At 33.6% G+C, this 27,369-nt stretch overlaps 1 protein-coding gene across 1 annotated transcript in view; it reads left to right on the forward strand.

The window, feature by feature from the left end:
- The window catches only part of WDR33 (WD repeat domain 33), a 65,377-nt gene that overhangs the window by 7,183 nt on the left and 30,825 nt on the right, over positions 1-27,369 (forward strand). Inside the window, exons 2-7 of the mRNA XM_015816199.1 lie at positions 8,212-8,437; positions 8,936-9,004; positions 9,459-9,563; positions 9,868-9,963; positions 10,336-10,487; positions 12,100-12,197. Of these exons, the coding sequence (XP_015671685.1) occupies positions 8,234-8,437; positions 8,936-9,004; positions 9,459-9,563; positions 9,868-9,963; positions 10,336-10,487; positions 12,100-12,197 (724 nt within the window). The 5' untranslated portion in view covers positions 8,212-8,233. The remainder of the gene's footprint in view (positions 1-8,211; positions 8,438-8,935; positions 9,005-9,458; positions 9,564-9,867; positions 9,964-10,335; positions 10,488-12,099; positions 12,198-27,369) is intronic.

Here is a 27,369-nt window from a genome sequence, read left to right on the forward strand (position 1 = left end):
TTTGTAGATGAACCTTAAAGCTATCCACCATTTCAGTATCTTCATTGTCAATTTTAAAACTTGTTTTTATCTGTGTTGTTATTAGTTTGGTCTTTATATTTAAATTTATTTCTATTTTTCCCACTATGCTCCTTGACTTTCATTACCAGGTGTTGCAATCATTTAGATTTTTGGCTATCAGCAGTCTCATCAGCATTGTACAGGTTATTGATGCCTCTTCCCTTAGTTTTAAAACTATGCTCAAACATAGCTAAAACTATGTGTTTCCCATTCCCAATTTCCCTCAATATATATTCAGTACATAGGTTGAATAAATAAAAAGATAATATACAGTCTTGTCTCACTTCTTTGTCGTGTACAATACAGATTGTCGCTTTCTTATGTGTGTATAGGTTTTGAATTGATATTTTTGAGATTCCTATTTTTTTAAGCACATGCCACAGTTTGGTATAGTTGAAACAATCAAAAGCTTTTCTGTAATCAGCGAAGCACATATTAGCTTCTTTTTGGTATTGTTTGGCTTTCAATTATCCAGACTGTATTAGCAGTAATGTCTCATGTTCTTTGGCTTTTGGAAAGCCAACTTGAACATTTGGCATCTCTTTCTGTATAAGGCTCTACAGTAATCTGAACTGAAGGCTCCTCAGGAGTATTTTGCTAACATGTGAAATTAAAGATGATACATGAGTTTTCACACTCAAAGTCTCTTGTTTAGTATTGTGTAGACTGACTCTCTATTCTCTTGTCTTGACCACTGTGTCATCCAGAATGGGTGGCATAGTTTGGTTAGAACAGCTACAGATACTTATTCTGTTGCCATATTTTTGTAATTATTCCATCAATTGCTATAGCCTTCTGACTTGGTAATCATTTAGCTATTGTTCTGATTTCATCTTCTGTACTAGAAGTTCTGGAAGCAGAACTTCTAAGTTATTTTGGATGTGGACATTTCTACTTTACAGAATTTCAGTTATACTCCTATGTTTGACCTCTGGGATCAGTTACTGTCTTTTCATTGTTGTCTTTTAGCATACAAGTTCAACTTGGAATCTCTTTCTGAGTTTATAAATCTTTTTAAAGATTTTCCTTGTCTGTTTCCATCTTCAGTGTCTTTACAGGTGTTGTAATACTGCTTTTTGTCACTTCTGACAGCTTTTTGATTTTTTTTATTCAGTTAGTTTCTGAAATCGTTAGTTCCTTATCATAGAGGCTCTTGATTTCCAAAGCACACTTTCTGATGTTCTTGAAAATGGTGGGTATGTGGTCAAGATCATATCATGGAAACTGATAGGCTTTCTTTTTTAGCTTATCTTGGAACTTGCAAATGAGCAGTTTGTGATCTTTTCTAATGTCATACCCTGACCACGTATATGCTACTATAATTGTGTTTTTCCCTCTCTTTATACCAATAAATAAAGTCAGTTTTATTTCTCTCCATTTCATCTGGTGATGTCTATGCATTATAGACGTTACTCTTTGGTTGTTGAAATCTGTGTTAGCAATGAAGAAATCATTGAATGGCCAAAATTGATAACTTGTTCTGCCTCATTTTAATTCCCTAAGCCATAAAGCCCAGCTACATTTTTCTTTTTATTTCCAACTTTGGCAGTCCATTTTCCAAATCACAAGCAGCACTTTTTTCATGTTTTATCATTTTCAAGTTGAACTTGATCATAAAACATCAACTTGTTCTCCTGCACTAATGTTGAGCATGAACACGGACAATTGTGATATTTGGATTTCTGTGAAATCTAATTAATATTCAGTCATATCAGTGTACTCATGCCTAAGATGTCAATGTGCAAACAATTCATTTCATCTTTCACGGTGTTAAACTTACCTAAATTCATGTTTCTTCAGTTTTGTGTCCCACTGTAATTTTATGTTTGCATCTTCAGATTTTCTTTTCCTGTATAGCAACATCAACAAGTAGACATTCCAAATGGCTTAATATAGTCACATCATAAACACATTAATACAAGATCCTCAGCTTGTTCTTAGTAATATTGAGTGCTATCTGACTTGATCATCTGAAATCATATTGTCAATTATGTTGTATTTTTTTATAAAAGTATAACTTTTACTAGAGTTTTACAAATATTAAGACTGATAAAACTTAAAAATATAAAAAGTAAACAAGAAGTGCAAAAAGATAGAAAATAAGAAAAAACACGACTCCCCCTTTCTCCAGAGAAACATAAACAACTTAAGTAACTTAACTCTTCTCTAACATTTCATTAAAATATTTTTCTTCCCATATCTCATTCCTTCTCAATAATTAAATTATAAAAACTCATCATTGAGTCCTAATAGCAGAGCTAATTCAGTTAAGAGCTAACAGAAATACTAACATATTTTAATCTGAATCTAATAAATCCATTTTGTACTCCAATTTAACATTTTCTTTAAGAAATAAAGCAAAAGAAATCTCTTGACATTTATAAACAGATCTTTAAAGACTCATGGTTCAATCACGGTCAAAAAGAAATTCCATTAATAGCTGTCAAAAACTTGATTAAACAAGTCCTCTTATTTCTTTTTGTCTCCTCTTAGGAACAGCTTCATTAGTTTAACACATCCTTTTTGCAAGTCCAAAATAAGAGTGCTTACCAAGTTGTTCTTATTTCTGTGTTTCTTTTAATCATTAAGACATCAGGTGGTTTCATTTATAAATCCATTGTGGCATCTTTTTTCATATCACTCTTACGTTCTGGCATTTTAAAATCCGTGTTCAGATCCATAGCATCTTTTCTCTTATCCCTTTCGTAATCTGGCATTTTTTAAAAATCCTAAGTCTTCATTTTATCCTATAAAATCTGTTTTTCTTCTGTATCCTCTTGTATAGTATCAGACAATCTTGTAAGTAATTTCTGAGTACCTTAAACTTGCTTGCTTTAGTTTAGCAGCTGGGATGACCTTCACTCCTTGGATGACCCTGTTTGATGCCTTCCTGGCATTCTTCATCATCCTTTCTAGAAATTTATTTATTTATTTATTTATTTAATTTTATTTATTTAATTTAATTTATATGCCGCCCTTCTCCCGACAGGGACTCAGGGCGGCGCACAACATATTTAAAACCAGAACATATATACAATCCCCCCCCTTAAAACCGAATTAAACCGAATTTTAATGTTGCGTCTTCCGAATATTTAAAACCCAATGTAAAATCCACCCTAGGTCAGGTCCGCTTGCTGGAAGAGCCATGTCTTGAGGNGGAGGTGACAAGAGCATGAGTGACTGTGTGTAAGGCGTCCCGGTCCAGAAAAGGCCGCAACTGGTGAATCAGGCGAACCTGATAAAACGCCCCCCTGGTCACGGCCGACAGATGGTCATCCAAGGTCAGCCGTGAATCCAGGAGGACTCCCAAGTTGCGCGCCCTCTCTGAGGGGGCCAAAGTTTCGCCCCCTATAGTCCTCCTCCTCATTATGGTAGGGGGAAGAGGTGTTGTCCATTTTACTTAGTCTTTTAAAAAGAGGCAATCAATGGAAGGAGGGGGGGGGAGATTCAGAAGTGGATGTCTGATCAGAAGGTGATAGACAGCCTGGCAAGCTACAACTAAATGCCTATGGGAGGCAGTGACTAACGACACCTGTGGGGGGACGGGGGGGGGGGAGAAACTTGCCACAATGCATAATAGCAATTGATGGCAGGTATTTTTTTGCAGTGAAATGAAGCCAGCAAACTGAATAATACTATCTCAGCCAGTATGTTAGAAAACATTACAAGAGTCCTTGGTTAAGGGCTGTTTATTCAGTTCCCACAATGGTTTAAGCATTCCCTAGTCATATAATCGCCCTTTGCAGCCTTCCCTGCCAGCTTTTCACAAGCAAAGTCAATGGAGAAGCCTGCAAGTCACTCTTATAATGGAATGCGGGAATGATGGGGGGGGGAAGAGGGGAAAAGATACTGCCTAAGGAAACAATAAAGCAAAAGGAGCAGGATCCCCCATTGGTTAACCCTCAGAAAAAGAAACTTAGAAAAGGACCTGCCCTAATGGATCAAGCAGTTAAAAGTGGCAGTGGGAAGTTTTGTACTTTCCAATTTGCAAGATTCTATTAATGTAACCTTAGAATAAAGTAGATATAGCTCATCTAATTGTGTTTCCTATCTTGTTTTACTCTGGAGGGATGATATTCCTACTGCCTTTTTTTTTGCCAAGGAGCCCCACTATGGAATACGAGTTCCCAGGGATCTTGTACTCCATAGAGCACTCGCACTGAAGCATCCCTTCCCCAGCCTGCATGCACGTGCGTAGCGCCACAGCTCCCTCTCTCCAGCCTGTCCATATTCACCACAGTAATCCTCCCCTCCTCACTTCGTAACACCTGCTCATTGGCAGTCACCTGGGATATGCAACTACTAGTCAACTTACCCATTTTATTTGTGGGAAGCCAGTAGGAGGTCACAATTGGAATCACATGAAAATCTTTAATGTGCCCAAATTTTTGCTTAGTGATAGGGATTGCTGTCACTAAGCAATGCACTCACATGATGTACTTTAAGTCTGCATTGCTTTAATGACTGAAATCTAGTCGTAATTACCATTGCTAAGCAAAAGAATTGCTTTCCAAATGGGCTGAAAATTTATTCCTAATGTTGAAGGCCCCCTGCAGTTGAAGCCACAATTGATAGTTTATACTAAAACTAGGATGGTTGCTCTAGTTTAGCTTTATAGTAAGCTCCTAGCAAAACTAACCAAACAGGGAAATTCTGTTGGAAGCAGTATCAGTGCTTCATTCTTTTTTATTTTGGCTTGTTAGAAGACCAATAGTCTTAATTTATTAGACATGCTGCTAATAAGATTGGTAAGTAGTAATCGAGTACCATATAGCAGCAATCCTAATAAATTCTGGCATGTCAGGTGCTACATCTAAATTGTCCCATACAGTCTTTTAAATACTGTTTGTACTGTTAATATGTTTCAGCTAAAGGCATTGTGCCACTCCTCATTCAGGATAATGAATTCAGTACATGAACAATTGAATATGAAGTTTAATTCCTGAAGGAAATGAATAGTTCAGAAATGTGAAAAATAAAACAATTGAAAATAATCAGTTTAAAATAGTATTAATTATTTACAAAGAAATACAGGCCTATTCTGGAAAATTGTCCTTTTAATTTCAGGATGAAATTCTAAGTAACAGACATGTCAAACACGCGATGTCACATGATGTCGCATGACGTACCAGAACTTTTTCCCCTTTGCCGGCAAAGGGGTGGGCGCGGTTTCCTCTTGACGTGTCCGGCCCACGGGCCGGCAGTTTGACACCCCTGCTAAGTAACATCATTAAACAGGACAGTGAAGTTTTATTAAGAAATTTAGCATTTTTACGTCACTAGGTTTTCTTGGGAAAGTACATTTCCATGCTTTATAGATTTAGTAATTCATTTTCTTCATAGATACAGCCTTTGTAATTTAATCTAATGAATTTTATAACTGAAAAGTTTCCTGTATGAGCTAGGATCCAAAACATATTATATAATTATATTACTTGCTCATGAAGTTTCTCCAAAGCCTTTACAATTCCTTCCCCATAATAGTACTGTAGTCCTTATGCCGCTTCAAAATTTTCTTAGGATTAAGGCCTGCAAGAAGTCCTCTCACTTCAAAGACACATTGCCTGCTAACTGCATTTGTCCTGTCCCTACATTGAGATAAGGTCTACTGCCATCTGTGGAATGGGTGAGGCTGTATTTAGACAACTGAATGTTAGTAACTTAAATTAACATATGAAGTAGAATTATAATTCATGGGTTTTCAAATTAAATCAACTTGAAATTGTGATTGCAGATTTTCAATTTGAACATAATGGAAACCTATAATTAACTGTAGCTTTCTATTCATATCTCATTTTTGCACATTAGAATTTCTCCTACATAGACATTGTCCAAGATACTCAGAAAAATCATTATTAACTGTTTCAGCTGCAAAAAGCTTCTATAATTTTTCCTTCTATAAAGGTTAAATATGAGGATTTTTTTTTATTATTTTGGAATGTTCATGGATTCTGCATACGTAATAGATTTAATTGCAGTCCTGAGTTAATTTATCTTAGAATCAGCACTATTATCTCTTAGTGATTATAATATATCAGAGTAAAACTATTTTGTTAACCATGGCTTTTTACCTGTCTTAATTATAACTTCTGATCATGGTTATGATTAAGCAGGCAGTAATTTGCCAAATCAAGGCAAGATACTTCCACCAACATCACCCCTCAGACTTTGCTATTCTGATTTAGTTTTTACTCTACCATCATCACCCATTTTTCTTGAAAACAGAGGTTACTTTTTATAACAAAATGACTAAGGAGGAATTCACCTTCCCCACCCTGTTGGATCTTACCTGGTTAGGTCACTCTCTCGTTATGGTGGATCTCCTCATAGTTGGGCCATCATGGATCTGCAAATTGTTGCTGTTGTTTTAAAGGGATGCCAGACATGACAGCTAGCCAGTCACTACAAAAGTAGATGGATATCTGCTGAGAAGAAGGAAGTGCTACAAATGACTATACATAAGCTATAGCCTGTATAGATAAAGGTGCTTTGATGTCTGAGTAAGGACATAAATAATACTAAATACATAGCACTATATGCACATACACATAAAGGAGGGTTTTTTTTGAGCTACTATAAAATTGCATTATTGATTATTAAAGACATTTATTAATTTCTGGCTTTGTTAACATAAAAACTACATACTGTTTTTGTTTATATTAAGTCATGGTATCTTTACATGAGTTTTACAGCAAACTACAGTTCACTGGGTTCACAAACCAAAATCATAATTTACAAATCAGAATCAAATTACATTTTGCTTGGCAGGATACATAAACCTAATCCTGTAACTTTACTCGATGGCTTTGGGTGAAATGAGGGTTTACAGTTCTTAAGAGAGAACTGAAAAATTTTGATTGATCAGGTATAATTTTATCTATTAAAAAGTATTTATTTGGAAGAATGCCAATGATTTCAGGAAGTTACAACTCCAAATATGGATGCTTAGGATGTAATCCCAAAATGCATGTCATTTTTATATTCAGAAGACTTCTCCTTCTGTTTAGCCATTTACTATGCAGTCTAAAGCCCACTCGGTCTAAAAGAAGGAAGTGCAATAAAAAGACCTAAATGTTTATATATACATTAATTTGCTAGAAAATATATACTGATCCATCACAAAAGTTATGATATACGTAGACATTTAAATTTCAGTTCAATAAAAACAAAAAATCAGGCTTAAAACTAAACTAATCATTTAAAAAAGGTTACATGGAATAGAAAAGAAGTAGAAACAATTCAGTAACTTATTGCCTTCTCTTAAAATATAGCAAATAATCTCTTTTTCCTATATCTAATTTCTTATCTATAAACATAACCTTAAAGCTTCCTCATTCAGTCCTTGTCAGCAAAAGTTCATTAAAATAGATATGTTACTAGAGGTAACAACATCTCTATTTTAACAAATAAGTCAACTTTATATTTCTGCCTTTTACTTTTAACACTCTAAAATGGCAAATGTGACTGGGCTATTAACTGCCACTCCTTACATGCATGTGATACATTGAAAACAGGCAGGACCTCAATCACTGAGCACATTTTGTTAACATTTTGCATTTAACAGATATATGAAAGTATAACTAAGAAAAAAGAGAAAAGGAAAAAGGATTAAAAAATAGCAAAGGCATTTGGAAGCTATATAAAATTGAATAAGTATTTACCAACTTCACATTAGATTAATATTGCAAATAATAAATTCTTTAGCACTTTGAAACTATTATTAAAAATCAAATTAATATTCAATAATTAGCAAAGGCAGCCAATAACAATTGTCAATCAGAGTAAACAGCAGAAGTTTCTAATATGAAACTCCTTATCAGATGATGCAAGATATAATATTTTAAAGCCTTACATTAAGAGAAACCCAATTTCAGAAATGGTACAAGTCCATGTGTAAAATTAGAGTCCATAAATGATTTCTAAGTTAAATTCAGTATGTGATTTATATTTATATACATACATACATACACATACATACATTAAGTTATTTTTGACATTGGTGCATACTCACATAGCTTAGGCTGACATTCTTCTCAAAAATGAAATAAAATGTTATCTTGATTACTTGAGAAAGACTTCACTGTCTCATATTTGTTATGCTTGCTTGATTTTGTTGCTTTGTTATAATTGCTTGATTTTGTTCTGTTTTAGATTTTGCTAAGCAAAAGTCATCATGGCTACAGAGATTGGTTCTCCGCCACGGTTTTTCCATATGCCAAAGTTTCAGCACCAGGCCCCTCGGCAATTATTTTATAAGAGACCAGATTTTGCTCAGCAGCAAGCAATGCAGCAACTTACTTTTGATGGAAAGCGTATGAGAAAAGCAGTGAACCGAAAAACAATAGACTATAATCCTTCTGTTATCAAATATTTAGAGGTATGTTCAGAAATGCTTCATCTTCATCCTCAGTTCAAATACATAGTGCTTGAAATTCAGACTTACTGTAGAAGAGGAAAATAACTGCTACCAGATTTTAATTATCTCTTGTTAAAATGTCAAATCAAAAACACCCTGCAAAAAGGATAAAATGTATTCTCTTCATCCCTTCAAAATTAACAAGGTCCTTTGAGCTAGAATAAGTCATCTGAGACCCCAGACTTGCATGCAGTTCCCAGATTGCCTTTTTATACCTCCTGTAGTTCTGTGACCACATTTCCTGAAAGCCCTAAAGTAGCAATGACAGCAGTGGAAACCCTAAATCTTAAAAGAATTATTTCAAAGAGAGAAGAAAGAAACACCAGTGCTTCCTTTAATTTTCCCATAAACCTGACTTAGATGGGAGAGTATGAAGTTCTAGTTCTTTTGAGGAATTACTTCTGTTTCTCAATTATTGCGTATTGATCGGTGCTCAATTTTTTTTCTTTTCATTTTCAGAATAGAGTATGGCAAAGAGACCAACGGGATATGCGGGCAATTCAGCCTGATGGAGGATATTATAATGATGTGAGTATACTGTTTGTATCCTTTATATAGTTATGTATAAATGCAATATTGCAGGCTAATTGGTAAAATGTGTGACTGGGCTCAAGATGTAGTCATAAAAGTTGACCCTGCTTGGCTTCCATCAGGAATATTATGTCCTTTTTCAGACTGAGAGCCATATATCACTGTTAAGTGACAATGCAGTCCCAAATCTTGGTTGGCCAGAACAAAAATTACATTTAATTTGATCTTAAATTAAATCTTTACTTGCTATATTTTTAATATATCATCCTTTCTGCCCTTTATTAATTGTAGTTTCAAAACAGCTTTTGGAAGTGCTTTGGATTTGCTGTCAGAGCTTTTGATTGGAGATGGATTTTTATATTTTCAATAATAAAAGCTTATAAATATAATATTGCTATGTGAGAATTTTGTTGCTTTGGTTAAGCCAATATAACCTTCTTTTTTCTTCTAGCTGGTCCCACCTATAGGAATGTTGAATAACCCTATGAATGCTGTAACAACAAAATTTGTTAGGACTTCTACCAATAAAGTAAAATGTCCAGTTTTTGTTGTAAGAGTAAGTATAATATGAATACTATATGATTTATGTCAAATTGCTTAATATGTCAATCACTTTTAGTCTGTTTTACATGACTCCATGTTTTTCTGAAACTGTTATTTTATTAAATTGAAGATATTGGTAATAGAGCATACGACAAAAAATAGTGTTTGACTCTGGGTGTATAAATAAAAACAAAGCAACATAGACAGTTCTGAAAAATATAATTTGAATATATATTATCTACCTCACAATAAATTCTGCAGTGGTGTTGCAATAATTTGTGTCCTAGCATGCCCTTAATTCATGTTCATTATTACAGTGGACACCTGAAGGAAGACGCTTGGTCACTGGGGCTTCTAGTGGAGAATTCACTTTATGGAATGGGCTTACCTTCAATTTTGAAACAATATTACAGGTAAATCAGTACATAAATTGTGTGAACTGTAATTTTTCAGTAATGTTGTGTTATAACATTTTTATGTGTATGGGAAATATTAAGTAAGAGTGAAATATTTCAAGTTTTATATTTTTTTACCATTAAGATTTTTATAAGATCCTTTGAATCATGTATTACTGTACTTCTAATATGAGAGACAGTTGCAGAATAATTATTGACTGCTGTATATAAATATTTACCTGCACATGAATGTTTAGTTAAGTAGCACAAAATAATGTATGGATGTACATTTGCTTTATTTTATTTTCCAAATGTGCTTACAATACTTGCAGTAAAAGTGTTTATGGTGTCACCAAAGTAATTGTTGAATTCTTCTTTCTGATTTTGTAGGCTCATGACAGTCCAGTAAGAGCTATGACATGGTCACACAATGATATGTGGATGTTGACAGCAGACCATGGGGGATATGTGAAGTATTGGCAGTCCAACATGAACAACGTCAAGATGTTCCAGGCACATAAGGAGGCGATTAGAGAGGCCAGGTTTATACACAATATACAATTTTATGTAGTTACTATTTCCATGGTTAAACTGTTCTCTAAGTGTATTCTGGGTGCCAACATGCATGGGTATTGTCAGATTCTGGGAGATATCTCACACCATATGAACTTATTTTCTTTTATTTCTATGATTTCACAGATTTACTGGTATTTCTCTGAAATAGTGTTGTCCCAGTATCTGCCTCTGCAATATGTTAGAGATGTACTTTTCTGCTGCATTTTGCATTGGTATTGGTTTCATTTATATATGGTCACAATGTGTATTAGATATTCTTTTTTATGCTATTGTGTAAGATGACTATTTCATTCCAAATAAAGAATTCAGTCTTTAAAAATATAATTGAATAAAATATAATCCAGAAATAAAAACAGCTCCATAGTTCTCACAATATTAGAAAGCAAAATAAAGTGAAGAACTGCTTGGCTTGGTGAGGCCAACATGTCCAGTAGTATGAAGGATCAACAGAGATTTCTACCTTCAGAAGTCATGTTTAATACTGAATGTGTTCTTCAGGTTTGGAATGTAAAGCTAATAAGACATCTTTAGGACATCTTCCTGGTTCAGTGTCAATACTCCGGTTGTCCAAACATATAAGTAGATGCATGTGAAGAATTTTAATATTCTAAGCAAGGAATACAGAAAAAGGATTAAAAAAAAATTAAACTCTGCCTGAAGAGGAACTGGAGAAACAAATCTACAACAGTATTCCCTTGGCTTTTGGTACTGTGCTATCCATTGGAGAAGATAATTATCCCTGAAGTACTTTCCACTGAACTTGTCACTTTCCATCTTGGTTCAATATTTCCTGGTAAAGTTTAACAAAAAGTGATTTCGTTTAAGAGTAATGTAGCTACAAAATGGATTTCTTCACATACACTTCAGTTCCACATATTTCAAGGGGACCACTGTTTAGCAATCCAAGTAGATTCTTCCCAAGTGACTAGAAAGGCAATGCTATCCATCCATAATTAAAATAGCTCCATAAGCATTTGCAGACCATATCTCCATATTTATACCAAGCTTCACCATTTCTGAAGCTTCTTCCATTGTGATATTTCACTGTGGCATTCAGTCTTATCCAAATGCTTTTTAAAATATATATATATATATTGGTCTTACATGATTTTTAAATAATCAAACAGTATTAGCCCTTCCATTTGTCTTATTACAGGAAAACCATTGATGAAGAATTATATCTTTTATTAATTTTTCCAGGATTCCTTTTTATACGGTTATTTCAACAGTAGTTAATGTTTACTTTCATCAGTTTTGCATTTTTAAATCAATATAGCAGAAATCAATGATCCCTTCAGTCAAGGGTAAACATGGCAAAGTTCTGCAGACATTATCTCCATTTAGTTGGGAAACTGAATTCAGGAATAACTACTTTGCTCCACAGATGTCTGTATGAGAACTCTTTTACAAATGGACTCAATTATACCAACAGGATGAAGTTTTTAATTTGCCATGCACAGTATGTTCAGATGCCTCCATCAATATATTTTTACACTTGAACTAAATTTTGCCCTAAGAAGTTTAGATGATCTGTTAAATGCTGACCTCTTTCCCCTGCTGTGTGTCTTCATGTAACAGTTTCTCACCTACGGATAATAAATTTGCTACATGCTCTGATGACGGCACTGTTAGAATCTGGGACTTTCTCCGTTGCCATGAGGAGAGAATTCTTCGAGGTATGTTTTCAAAAAAGTACTGATTGGAATATTTCAGAAAGGGAAAACTTTTTAGTTGCCCAATAAGAACTGTACAAATTTCTTTCCTCTCCAAAGTGTGACACCACTTTCTTAATCCTTCAGAAAGTTATGTCACAAGAATTTCAAAATTCAGTACTATTCATAACCTAACTTTGTTGTCTCATTGGAGCTATTTGTACTGTGGTTATTTCTATCCTCAGCATTGTTGAAACATCTGTTTAGGAATTCAGACTGAAATATTGATCTAATGTTTCTGTATCCGGCTTTTATAAGTTATTCCAAAAACAGTCACTCAAATAGATAATTATTTGCCTCTAATTTTTTGACACTTGCAATTTTTATAGTTTTACTTTTCAGCAAGTAAAAACCACACAAACACAGCCTATCTGGAATTCTTTGACTTTGCAACCTATGTGGTCACTACACAGTTTTTGGGTATATAATATTTTACCAGTTAATAAAAGAAAATTAACACATTTTTAAAAGAAAAAAATGTTTAAACAATATTCTTAGAATTATTAAGGATGTAAAAACAATTTTAAGCCAAGAAGATAAAAAAGTTGTCATTCCACTGCTTTTATTTTTATTATATTTGCTACATTTAGCGCTGATTTCATATTACCGAGAAATGAAGTTTAGATAAATTTCTACATAGTTTTAGACTTGGATTGGCAGATTGTAAGATAGAAGATAAATAGCAGCAACTATCTGAAGAGTTCTATTTTTCAGGAAATGACACCCTTGCTTTGCATTGGGTTTATTTTTTATATATCGTCAGCAAGACATTTTGAAATCCAATCTAAGAAAGTACCCCTATGGTGCTTTCAAAAATGCAAACATTTCCAAGAAATATTTATTGAAAAATATAAGAAATACATCCACCTTCAGGTTTCTGAATTGTGAGAACTTTATATTTGCACATTTCAGATTCTACACTTGTCTTATTTCCACTTTAATAGGTTATACATGTACTACATTTATTTAGTGTCTAAAACTAAAACAAAGGGAATATCTATTGCAATTCAAACACCTCATGATTAAAAAAAATGGGAGCATTGAAAAGCAATCCAACTTCTTGCTCAGTGTTATTCATGCCTTCCTCATCTCCTGTAGAGCATAATGTGCTCTGTATGAGGCTACCCTTGAAAACCACTTGGGAATTTCAACTGGTCCAGAATGCAGCAGCATGCACAATAATGGGGCCTCCTGTGTTTCCCCATATAACACCTTGTATGTGAGGGTACTGGCTTCCAGTTTCTTTCTGGGTTTCTTTCTGCAATTCAAGGTGCTAATTATCACCTTCAAAGTCCTATATGGCACAGGCCAGGTGGTCTACAGGACCACCTTTTCTTAAGAAGACCTACTTGTCCTACCGAGTCAGATAAATATTACATCTTATGGGAACTAGGAAGCATGCTTTTTCTGTGGTAGTCCCTGAAATTCAGGAGGCCTCTAGCCTCCTAGCTTTCCATAAAACTTTGAAGATCTGGATTTTCCCCCAAGTGCTGGGCTAAGATGAAGTGAATACACATCAGAAATTCCACTTGGTGCCACTTTTTTGTTTTAATATGTTTAGATTTTATAATTTTAATATGGCTTGATTGGGAGGGTTGATTATAGGATGGGTGGCTATGTAAAGGTTTTAAATAAATAAACTTCTATCTTTTGACAGTTTGAGGCTGTATTCATATTGTGAAATAAATAGAAGCAGTTACATTTAGCAGCCTTTTCATAGTATATTTATATGTGTATAAGCTCCACTAAGCTTGATTGAACCTAGGTAAAATTGATAAAAACTGGAGTGAAAATATATTGGTTTGTATACTCAGTTGTTCTTACGTGGGGAAGGATGAAATGCAGTTCTACTAAATTACATTTACAGTATTCTCTACTACATTGCACATCATTCCCAAAGAATTTCCAACTTTTCAACCACAGATTGAGAGATGTGGACCAATGATAGCAGCAGAAGAAAATCATTAGCAGATGGCACATAGCTTCATTTCCCCTTATTCATTGTCTATGAACTCTTTATAAAGAATAAGTATGATATTGAAGAAAATAACCTGAATATATTGAAGCCTATTTTCTTTGATACACTAATGTAAATCTATATAAGCTTTGCAGTCATGGACTCTTCTTGTTCATGTGTTCAGCAGTCAATTGTTGCTGATTTTGGAGAAAATAGAGGAAGATGTGTTGGATATATTTGCCGCCTTGAAATATTGCTGGGATATAAATTAATTAATTAATTAATTAATTAAGAATATATGAGTGCTTACAGTAGTGCTTATTGGAAAAAAGAAATATATACTTTTCTCCCTGTCCTTTGCAACAGATAGAAAAGAGCTATTTTCTTTCAAATTGTAAGCGACAAAGCCTTTAATCACTGTTTCATAAGAATTTTTTTAAAAAGACTTTGTTTTCTACCATTCCAATCTATTGCAAGATGCCATAATTCTATTTTTATAATTTTGAAAACCTGTTCACCCAACCTGGAGGGTTACTATAACTGATCTGCAAAAACTTAGTTGGCAGCAGAGAAATGCAGGTTTTTTAATTTTTGAGCCCAAATGTAGCTGTAGTAGTCAGTCATTCTGCTTAGGAAACAATTAGAAGAATATCCAGGTAAGCAAAATGTACTTATAACTGGCTGTAGTTTATGATTGTACTGTGAAAATCAGTGTTTACATAACTCCCATGCAGTTTAATAATTTAATAAGGGTGCTCCCTTAAGGTATTTAGTATACATCTGTTTTAAGAGCTTTCAGTTTTTATTTCAGTGGATTGAGTGGCCAGCAATGAAGGTATATCTCGCAAACATGTACTCCAAATACAGAAGATACTTCTTAAAATATAAACATTGATATCAGTTAAGCAGTTAGTAAAGCAAAGATATATGAAAACTTAGAATAAACTGAAAGCCATTCTGTGACACTTGAGCATCATAGAAAAGACTGCTTACCATAGTATTAAAAAATGTGCTACACTATTAATGATTCAGAATATGGTATACCTTAATATTGTCTGTCTTTCCTCTTGATAATTCTAATATATAAACAATTTGTCAAAAGTAAAATAGCTTTTTATTAAAATAATTAAAGTTACCTACTATGGATATATCAGCTAAACCATAGAGAATTCTAAAGAAATGAGATAAAAGCTTAGGAAACAGAGTGAACATAGGCAGCAGCATCCTACTTATCAGAAAACAAGTATCTCTTGATAGGAGCTTGTCCTGATGTGTGTGCTGCAACTCTCAAAGTGAATGTTTAGAACATTGAATATTGCTTTTTATTGTTTTCCCATTCATCAGAGATTATAATCTTTCAATGCCTCAGATGGATTATCACTTTTTTTCTAATTAGGTCATCAATAATAGTCAATATGTTTCTTTGAAAGGCACAATGCGTACAACTTGCTATTTATCATCTCTTGCATGGACATCTTCACATTTGAAAAAGCCACTGTAAAAACATTTTTGGATTCCCATGCAACAATTAGTATCCCTTACAGGCAAATATAGAAGGAAGTACTTGAAATCAGAAAGTCTGAAAATAATTGATCATTTACTATTCATATTTTATGTTCCTGGGTTTAATGGAAATGTTTCCAATAAAATCTATATTGGAGAGTGAGGAATCATAAATTATATAAGTCTATAATCCAATATGAAATTGTATTCTTTCAGTACTGTATTCTCTATGACTTTACTCACAATGTTTGTAAAGTTGAGTAGGGTAAATAATGAAAGCACTCCATGTAGCTAATTCTGGGAGGAGGGGTGGTTTCCATTATCTGATATGTTATTTAGGTTTTTCTGATCGGAATAAGCCTGGTTTATCTGGGATGTAGAATATACTATTCTGTAGACAAAATTATATGAATTTGACTTAAATTGAGGCCACTATTTCAGATACGAGGCGGGAGGAAACTCAGTGTTTTTCTTTTTGTATTGATTAGATTAAATGTTACCTTCCAAAGCTCTACTTTGTTTGATTCAGATGTCATTCATGACTCCATAAATATGAGATGACTAAAAGTTCTCTCACCATTTCCCTTCTTTATTTTTTCATGTACAAATGTAGAACAATGAAACAATGACTTCATCATTACATCTAAATGAGAGAAGACTGGCTCCATAATTAACACACTTGGAAACATAAGCATAAGCACTGAAATCCAAAAGTATCATCCCAATTAATCCAATATTTACTAACATAGATAATTGTTAGCAAGCAAGTAGATTGTTCTTGGTTGGAAAACCTTAATAGGGTTTCTGGCTTTAAACAAGAATCCATCTTTCCCTGAGTTTTTGATTTCTTTAAATCCAGTCCAACCTTCTCCTTTGATCTGAAGTTTGCTATTTTATACTTTCACGCACACCTATAGGCTATTCTTGTATATATTTTAATTTAGTTTCCAAATTAGTCATGGTAAAGAGCTTGAAGCCTTCAATACCTTTCTATATTGGAGGGACAAATTCCATGAAATTCGTTTCTTTTTTCATTTGCAGTACCATTGAAGTGTTGAAATGTTTTAGAAACTAAATATTCTAGAACATGTTAAAGATTCTTTTTGTGGTCGGGGCCACCCTTTTTTCATAATCCACTTTGTGGCTCGGCTAGAATAACAACTGGAAGAAGTAGCATGTAATTTTCTAGGCTTTAATTTTTTTTTCTAAGTTCATGGATTTTTTTAAAAAAAACCTAATATATTGGTTTTGTACATAAACACACAGAAAATCATATTCTTTCTTATGTTATTCAAGGCTCAATGACTCAAGAAACGTGACCAGGATTTTCTTTTAGTCAGTGCTGCGTTAAGTTCTTTCAAGCTCATGTTTGGATTATTAGTGATGGTATCTAACTATCTTGTCTTTTGTTGACATTTTTGTCTTCTTCATTTTTTTCCAAATTCAAGCAGCTTTTATAATGACTGCCTTTCTGTTACAACACTAAAATGTTTTAATTTTAGTTTCATTATTTGTACTTCAGTGAGCAGCCTGCATTTACTTCCATCTATTACAAATATAGTATTTATAATTCTTGCAGTCCAAGATATTTTCATCAACTTTCTCCTGCACCATAATTCACAATTCATAGCCATCATTTTTTTCCCCATTCAGCTTTTCTGATGGTCCAGCTTTGCAACTGGAAAAAAGCTATAGAGATGATAATACATATATTTTAATATTGTAAGCTGCCCAGAATTACCCAGTGGTAAGGTGGGTGGCCAGTAAATTTAATACATACATACATACATACCTTGATTTTCGTTGACTTGCTGTTTGTTCTGAGCTTGCAAAGGGAGTGTGCAAAAAGCATACTTTGATAGCATACATGTACCATCTTCTAGTTTGAAAGAGTTCCCAAAGAACATTGCTGTTATGGTTTCTTCAGAAATGTGTAAGGACATGTGATTCCATTACTGTGATAATATAGCTTTATAGTTTTGAACCCTTCAGGTAAGAATGAAGCAGCTGAAATAAAATTGCAGCAAAACTAGTAGTACTTTTGAATTAAAAAGGACAGTTCCCCAGGTTTTCCTAGTATGACCCTACACTACATTAGGTATTATACACATTGCAGCTGTGCAGAATTTGATGATTTCTGTTAGACAGATCTAGATTTCATCAGTACATGTAAGTGAACACACATCTGGGTAATTTTCTCCAAATCATCAGGTTTTATATCATAGACTTTACATGATATATATCGTATAATGTAACTGTATGGCTGTGTTCACAAATCACAAATGAACCCACAGGCTATTCTACAATCTAAATACTATATACTTGGTGATCTGGTAACAGAATGGGAAAAATTTCTATTCTTGTGAGACATCACTATTCTTGTGAGACATCAAACTGCTCCATTTGAGCAGGTTGTTTGGAACATAGTTAAAAAAACAAAATGTCCCAGCTGGATTCTGAAACACTGTCTGCAAGATAAGGCATATAGGTCTCTGATTACCCCTTGTGCCCAAAGAAATATAAAAGGGCAGAGGTTTAACTTCAAGATAACTGCCATCCCCAGGTCTATGTATCAGAACTAAACGAGAGAATTTGACTAACAGTTGCTTTGATTACTGCTTAGATTTTGGGTTTCCCTTCTCGTGGCCCAACCATGATCGAGTTAGTGGATTTATATCGCATGCTTTTGACTGTAATAGCTTATACAACCATTCCTATCTGTTCAGTCTGTATAGGTAATCTCTTGGTACTGTGTGCTGAGTATGATTTCATGTGTTATGGCAAGAGCTAAAATTGTTCAAGTGTGAGATATACATACTTCAAATTAAAATATGTTCATGTATTTTTCATCAAGAGAAAAGAAATGCTTCTCATGTGTTGCCTTGAAAACAGTACAATCAGGTATTCAACCACTAGCAGTTAATTGTAGTTAAAAAGCATCCCACTTCCGTGTGTTCTCCAAAAGTAGAACCACATATATTTTTTCAGCCTTAGTTTTTTTTTAATATCCTGAGTTATCTGATGACGTTATTCTAGTAACAAAATCGCATCCATCTATTAAACATCCCATAGGATCATGGGAGCCCTAGCAACTCAAGGGGTTGAGCAAGTGAAGTCCTATGACACAAACAATCTGTTCTCATAACATTAGATGTAATCCAAAGAAAAAAAACATTTTGTTTAAGCACATAGAAATTGACAAGCATTCTGGATTACCATTGCCTGCTTCATCTTCTGAAACCTGACAATTTGTTCATCATTATTAATTGCCTGAAATATAGGAAGCAGATTAAAACTAATTAAGTTGAGTGATTATACTTCCAATGGCAAGGCTGTGTCTGTATATAGTCTGATTCAGAAGATTCTTAATAGTCAGGAATGGTGGCAATTGATTCCCATTTCCTCCCATAGAATATGACCCAGAATTTTGTATAATGACCTGGAGTTCTGCTAAGACTTGGCAGTGTGGATATTATTATTCTTTGGTAAGGGGAGGTTTGAAGATCACTAATACTAGATCTGTACACTAGGAATTTATGCTTATGCGGCTCATTTTTAATTGGATTTGTTGATTATTTGACTTAAGGATATTGAAGTTAACAGGATACATTGCCAATTATCCAGTTACATAGGTTGTGCCATCATCTGTGTTACGTCAAATATTTTTATGCTTCCCTTAGAAACAAACTGTGTAATGTTTTTTCTTCCTTTTTCATTTCAGTCAGTACTGTGCCATTTCAGTGTTTTCCATTTTATTTCTTCCCAGAACAAAAATTGATTTTTTTAATCTTTCTTAATAATGAGTTTTGCTAATTTTGTTTTATCTCCTAACCCTAACTCTTACCTATTATGTTTGATTGAAACTAATTGGAAAAAGTTGCTAGAACAGTTCAGAAAGTAATGATTGTACCAATGTGTGAGGAGAATGCCCATTTATGCCTTGAGAAGAAAAAAACTTCCTGAATCCTGAAGCTTATAAATATTATTGTCTAAGGGTGAATATCCTAGGGAGAAGATGGTCAAGAAAATGGTATAAATCCAGTTACAGATGTTCTAGAAAAAAATACTGATTATTCAGATCTATTTTACTCTGAATTCTGATCTAATTGGGGTATCACATTGGTTACCTTAAAAACACTTTTTATTGGGAGAGAGACAAATGCATTGTCCTTTACTTGATTTTGGTACCTTTTTACCATTGTATTCGCCTATATTGGTTCCTTGGATTGGGAGTTGAAGACATTTTTCCCACTTTAACTTAAAACCCTGTCCCCTGTGAGGAAAATTTTCCTTAAGCTGCTATCCGATCTCCAGTGCTATCTAATATCTATGAAAACACTGGATATAGCCAGTCAAGGATCTGGGATAAACTAACGTACCAGTGGCATCCATTTTGATTTCTTGAAATCAGAAGAAGTTGCATATGATGAAACAGCTGCTGAAACATAGCATGGTCAATGAGGCCTGTGATTGGTTCCTGCTTCCAGAAATTAGAGAAGTACTATTATGGACAGACACTTATCCAGAAGAAACAGGTTTGCATTTTGCGATGCTCTTGAATCTGTTATTGCAGTGAAAAGCCAGTTAATTTCTATATCTCTAAGCACTACTACTAGCTTAGTCCTGTATATTACTACTACACACATTCCTGGACAAAATTCACTTGACCTCTACAAGTCATTCATTGGATGCCCCCAAATAGGACTATTTTAACTTTGTCGAATTATTCTTGTGAGTGATCTAGAATCTAATTTTCAGGACAAATATAAATCTAATTACTTAATTGCATTCTGGTTTAGGGCTCATGCCCAAAGCATCCCCAAATTTTGAACTTGAATCACATTCTAAGATTCTATTCAGTACAGTTTAAACTTCTGCCTTCTTTGTGAGCAAGAACACTTCTTGTCTTTGTTGGATTACATTTCAATATGGTTGCCATCACCCACAGCAATATGATTTGCATAAATGTGTGTGATCCCCCAAAATCGTCATCTAATGTGTTCATGTATTTGTCAGTTAAATAACTGGTGAACAAGATGAAGCTTTGAAGAAAACTACAGACAATAACCTGTTTTCAAAAAGTTCTCCGCTACTTTTAAAATAATCTGCAGGCTCCATTAAAGAACAGTGAATTCAAGTTATATCCTATGTAAATATTCAGAGCATACCAGATCAGTCTAAAGCAAAAAGAAAAGTGTGAGAGAAAGAAATGAAAGAGAAAGAAGACAAAGAGAAAAAGAAAAAGAAAGAAAGAAAAGAGAAAGAAAGAAAAACACACACGACTCCCTCCAGCTTCCTATACAGATCACCTGGAAAATTGAAGTGAGATTGAAAATGGATTTAAATTAGCATTATCCAAAAACCTTTAGAATTAAGATGTCATGAAATATTCCAGTACCCAGACCAGGAATGGAATGTAATATTGAAGAATGGCTGGACATTATCCAAAATGAGGGGAAGCTTTTTTAAAAAAAAGTCTCACCAGAGCCTCTTTTGAGTTTGAAGGCCTTACAAAAGACATTCTTTAGAGTTACTGATTCAAGCAACTGACTAGTCCAGTTGCTTACTATTAGCCAAGTTGAGCAAAACTCAAGCATACAGATGGTAGATAACACTTTCCAAGATTTCTGTTTATATTTCAATAGTAGAAATTGAAAAATTTCATTGAAAGTTATATTAGCTGAACTGGCATCAATAATAGCGTCCACGTTGGTAAAATATTGGACAATTTTATCTACAGACTCCTGTATAAATTGGTCTCAGTGGATTATTGTGGTCTTGTGAACCAGTGCTTTAGCCTCTTGATCCCTTCTTCAGAACAAGGCTTATTGGATAACTATATGCAAATTCAGGGGTGTCAGAGAAGAACAATTGCTATTATCACTGCTACAACAAATGGATTCTGGATAATGGTCAGTTGAATTATTTCTGACTTTTCTGACCAAAAAAGAACACTTGGAAACAATTATCATGCCAATGCCCTGGGCATTCCTTATTTCCAGAGAACGAAGGCTTTAATTAAATTGGATTTGGATTCATCAGCTTTCGTAGTTGCATTCTGTTATAAAGGTTCCCAGCCAATAAGTCTAAATTTTAACATATAGTGACTTGTAAATGCTATTAGATCTACAGAAAATTGCTTAATTTTTTTTATCATAAACACAGCATTTAAAACACAAAATCCCATTTGATGTGTTTCCTACTGAATAAATGCAACCATATGCCAGTTAGGATAGTTATATTGTACCAACAGAGTTGATTGACAGTATAATCACCATATTGACCTGTCATATTTATATGTCCCAATAACATTTTCATAACTATTGTAAATGCTGCACTACATGTGAGTTTCGGTTTGATTTTATCCCTTATGGTTGCTCAGAAATAGAAATATGCCATTGATCTAAATGTACAATACTGATGTTATCTTTACTTGGCTTAATATTCTTGCCATAAATAAATTTCTTGTTTCTTTCCTTATATTACAATGTGCTGGTTAATTTGTTATCTTGCCAGAAACCTAGCAAAATGGCAGTTAAAAAAATAAACATTTTTTTAAAAATTGTTGTTTCTTGCCTTTATTCAGAAATAATTTTCTGTATTGTCTTATTCCCCTGTTTAAATTCCTTAAATACTACATTTTACTGAATGCCCATGGTAATTTTAATATGGAACTATTATGGAACTTTTTAATTAGTTTCTTATACATCATACCAACATTGTGCAGATATTTTATGAAAGAATTGCAATTAAGGACAGGAAAATAAATTGTTTTAATCCTGTATTTTAGAACAAAATATATATGCACATTTCACTTTGGGACTATTTATTTTGGAAATCCATGAAAATCCAAAAATACTGTAGGTTGACATAGTTAACTATAAGGTGAGTAATTTTGCTTTTGATTTAGAAAATAGGAAGAAATAATGACTTGATTTTGATGGTCATATTTATATTTATTAAACTAAGATAAAATAATGTTTTTGTTTGGCATAGGGTCCCATCCATTTTTTTCATTGTAAAAATGTCAATCAAGAATTCTTTTGTTAAGCATAGTTTATCCTTACGAGGTTTTTTCCCCCCACCCTTTTTCTTTTCCTAAGAAAGAAAGTTGCTTTGTCTTTTATATATGTGGCTACATAAAGATTTCTCTTTAGTCGGAGTTCATTATAAGAATACTGATACAGCATATACAGGCTACAACTCAATATGCATTTCGTCATTAGTATAAACTTCAAGACGTTTATACTAATGCTATATGAAACCGTAATGGTTTTATCAGAAAATATGTATGGATCTCTGCATTTGACACTGCATGTGTTTTAATAGAAATATAATGATGCTAATCATAAATGTATTAGCTCACATTACTGTATTATGTTATTTTGTAATAATTTATGGGAAATGATTATGTTCATTTAGTTTCTGTAAAAAAAAAAGTGCAATGTTATATAATGAGAAATTATTTTCACAAAATTAAGGAAGTGACTTGAAGGAATGGAAAAAGTGATTTTATAAGCATTTTCCCATTTATATCAGAATATGAACTTTGCCCTTTTAAAGTCCAGAATCAAGCCATATTTCACGCAACAAAAACTATTTGAAAATATTTATAATACTAGAAGAGAGGCAGTTTGTTGTAGTGATTAATACACCAGGCTAGAAACCAAGAGACCAAGAGTTTTAGTTCTGCCTTACACACAAACCCAACTGGATGACATCCAGTCACACCTCCATTTGAGGAAGGAGGCAGTGGCAAACCATTTCTGAAATCTTGCTAAGAAAACTGCAGGGACTTGTCCAGGCATTCACCAGGAGCAAACATTGACTTGAAGGTGTAGACACAGACACACACACACGGTTTTCTATCTATATTGATTGATAATTCAAACAATACTAAAAATTAATGGCCCCGTTATATTTTTTTACTTTATATACCTGATTTTAGACTAGTATCTATCCATTTTTGTTTGAGATGTATTCTATAGGATACCAATATAAAATCCTAAACAATAATAACAAAAAACAGGGAAAATATGCATTATGATCTGTTTTCCATCTTGAGAAAATAGAATGCAAAATATTATACTTCTATTGCAAATATATTACTATCCAGGAGAAATAAAGCTGCATTCAGTTGAGTGTGACAACTGATTTGTAATATGCAAGCTCATAGTAATTATGAAATAACCCCACTAAATTCTTTATTCATCATTCTGTTATATTTCAAAAGATCTCATGTTTCCAAAAATGTCTTGGATTTAGGAAAACTGCATGGGAAGGGAGTTCTTGAATTAAAGTGCAATACAGAAAAAGCTTCACTAAGTACTTTGACCAAACCTGATTCATTGATATATGTTTGGAAAACTATTGATAAATAGGTCAGAATATGATCCATTATGTTCTATATTGGCCACAGTTAGAAGGATAAAAAGAATTTCGCGTACCTGAAGTGAATTTGCAATTGAGACAATCTAATGAAACTGCTTCACTGTTTTTTTTCTGAGGGATGTTTAAAAAAAGATAATTGTCTTCAATTTGGTGTAATGATAAAGATGCTGGAGGCCATGAATTCTAGTCCTTCCTTGAAAGCTGACTGAGTGACTTTCGGCCACTGACTGTCATAGGGTGATTGTTATGGTATGGAAAAATGGAATTATGTATTCTGTCTTGAGTTATACAAATAAAGTGGGATGTAAATTTAATGATTTCTGTAATTATCTAATTTAGTTTTGATATTCTATAGTTACATAGAGAAATAGTTGCATTAATTCTCTCTGAAATGAAGTATTGCTGTTTGCTAGCTCTTGCTAATAAGGATTGTCAAAGATATATTGACATTTTCTAATAGAAAAAAAAAACTTCATTTGAAAACAAAGGTTTGAATCCAAAGATCTGTGCAGAAGATCATGCCATGTATGCTCAATAGATATCAACAATTCTGTCAGTTCATCTTCAAACATTATTAACTGGGAAAGCCAAATTGTGTTGTCTTCAGAAACTCATTTAAGGGCAAGTGAACAGAGATTTTATGCTGTGAGTAGGATAATCTGTAACATGTATAAACACACATTTCTAGAGGACATTGCTTCAGTTAGCAGACTAGAATCTTAAGATGCAAGTAACAATTGGGTTCTTCCAGTTATCTTAATATTTTACATATCGAAGATCTTAAAGGTATATATTTTCACAAGTAGAGATTTTTGTTGCTTTTACAAGAATATCTGAGAACAAAATGTTTTACTTAATGTTATTTTAATTAGCTGGAAAAAGATTAGCTATTTTGTAAAATATGATTTAATTTAAACCACGATTTGCTAAAACATTGATTGTCTTAAATTGATCTGAGCTATTGGGTGATTTTTTTTTCTTGTTGTAAATAGGTGACAAATGGGGCACAAATTGGCAATTGCTCTTTTTATTATAGATTGATAGGTTTGCTGTTTTGTTTGTCCAATGGTTTGGTTTCTCCCACATGAGAAGGTTAGTGTGAAATTTATAAGAAAATAAAAATATCAATTGTTCAATATTCATAATTTAATTTTATCTGAATACTTACAACTATCTGTAGTTTTCTCCTCTTTCACCCCACTTGTCACCACTTGTCACCACCTTGTCACCACCTGCTAGTTTAGTAATTCAAAGATTTTGTTTCCTATCTACACATTTCCTTTTATGTTTCCTTTCCTCACCACTTCCTATCTTGTACTCAAGGTAGTTTTCCTGAGTTTTAAAACCAGACTGGGGGAAGTACTATAAATTATTTCCCAAAAATAGTGCCAGGTTCTATATTTAAAAACATTTTGAATATTATGCTACTCTTTTGGCATAAATACCTATAGACAAAACAACCTTATTGGCAGAAGAAGCTTTGAAAATGCTTCTCAGAAGTTATTTTTATAATTTGAGAGGAAGACTAATTGGTTTCATATATTATATTCTAGAATGGTAACCTGCCAGTTATTTCCTACAAAACAAGTTTTATGACTCATATAAGGATCAAAGCCTAGTGTCATCAGGCACATGTAATATACTCTCAAGAAAAGATTATTGTATAATCCTATTTGTTTTAATGGTTATAATTTTATTTGTGTACTACATAGCCAACTTTGGCTGACAGCATTTAGATGCAGTGTCTCTTCTAGCTGTTAGTATTTGATTATGTATTCTGGATTTTAGGCTGAAAAGTGGCAGAATAGTGAAGTTCATTAAGAAAAATTGATCCATTGATTATCATTTTCTCTTATGAATAATGAAAGAAAATGATAACCAGTGGATCAGCCTAAAACCCAGAATACATAATCAAATACTATTTTTTCTTTCCTTCTGTCTTGCTAAAATATAATGTTAAATTGTTTCAATTGAAATATTATTATTTGTTAAAAAGGTTTATGGCATAGTGTTATAAACCAATTATCCTTAGTAGCATTATTTTTGACATAAAATAAATGGTGAATTCAATGAGCATATTTGTATGGCTCCCTATAAATTAATATTGAGGCAGAAAATATATCTCATGAAGAAAAACAATGTTTTGTCAGAATGTAGCCAGCTGGAATTAGGACAATATATAACCCAACACATAGCTGTCCTAAAGGTGCTTTTTCAAAAGGCAATTGGACTTTCATTGTTTTTTCTTGAAGATGTTTTCTTTCTCATCCAGGAAGCTTCTTCAGTTCTGACTAAATGGTGGAGAGTGGAAGGATTTATATTCCTTGCAGTCATCTGATTGTTAGCACTCTGAGAATTGTTGAGGCCACTTGGAGGTTTATCTGTGCCCTCACTGAATAGTGCAAATAGGTGTGGAACCTTCTCGGAACTGCCTCAGTGACTCTCAGACAGAGTGCTAACAATCAAATGAATGCAAGAAATATAAATCCTCCCATTCACAATCATTCAGAACTGAAGAAGCATCTTGGATGAGAAGCAAAACATCTTAAAGGAAAAACAAAGTCCAGTTGCTTTTTGAAAAAGCACCTTTGAACAGAATAGAGCTGGAAGGGACCTTGAAGGTTTTCTAGTCCAGCCCCCTACTCAAGCAGGAGAACCTATACCATCTCAGACAAGTGACTGTCTAGCCTCTTTTTAAAAATCTCCAGTGATGGAGCGCCCACGATTAATTGTCCTCACTGTCAGGAAGTTTCTTCTTAATTCCAGTTTGCTTCTCTCTTTGATCAATTTCCAACCATTGTTTCTTGTCCTGCCCTCTGGTGTTTTGGTGAATAACGTAACCCCCTCTTCTTTGTGGCAGCCCCTCAAATACTGGAATACTACTATCATGTCTCCCCTATTTGTTCTTTTCTTTAGACTAGCCAAACCCAAGTCCTGCAGTCGTTCTTTGTATGTTTTAGTCTCCAGGCCTTTGATCATCTTAGTTGCTCTTCTCTGAATTTTTTCCAAACTCTCAACATCTTTTTTGTTATATGGTGACCAAGATTGGCTGCAGTATTCCAGGTGTGGTATTACTATTTATTTATTTTTATTTATTTTATTAAATTTATATCCCGCCCTTCTCCTTACGGACTCAGGGCGGCTAACAATCCGATAAAATACAAAAATACAGTACACATTTAAAATTAATTAAAAAGAAATATTTAAATCTGATCCAATTAAAAGTAATTAAAACCCCTTTAAAATCCCTTAGGCCAGTCCCGCAAGCTGGAACAACCATGTCTT

The sequence above is a fragment of the Protobothrops mucrosquamatus genome, unplaced genomic scaffold (genome assembly GCF_001527695.2).
Source record: "Protobothrops mucrosquamatus isolate PMUCROS unplaced genomic scaffold, P.Mucros_1.0 scaffold413, whole genome shotgun sequence".
Classification (NCBI taxonomy): domain Eukaryota; kingdom Metazoa; phylum Chordata; class Lepidosauria; order Squamata; family Viperidae; genus Protobothrops; species Protobothrops mucrosquamatus.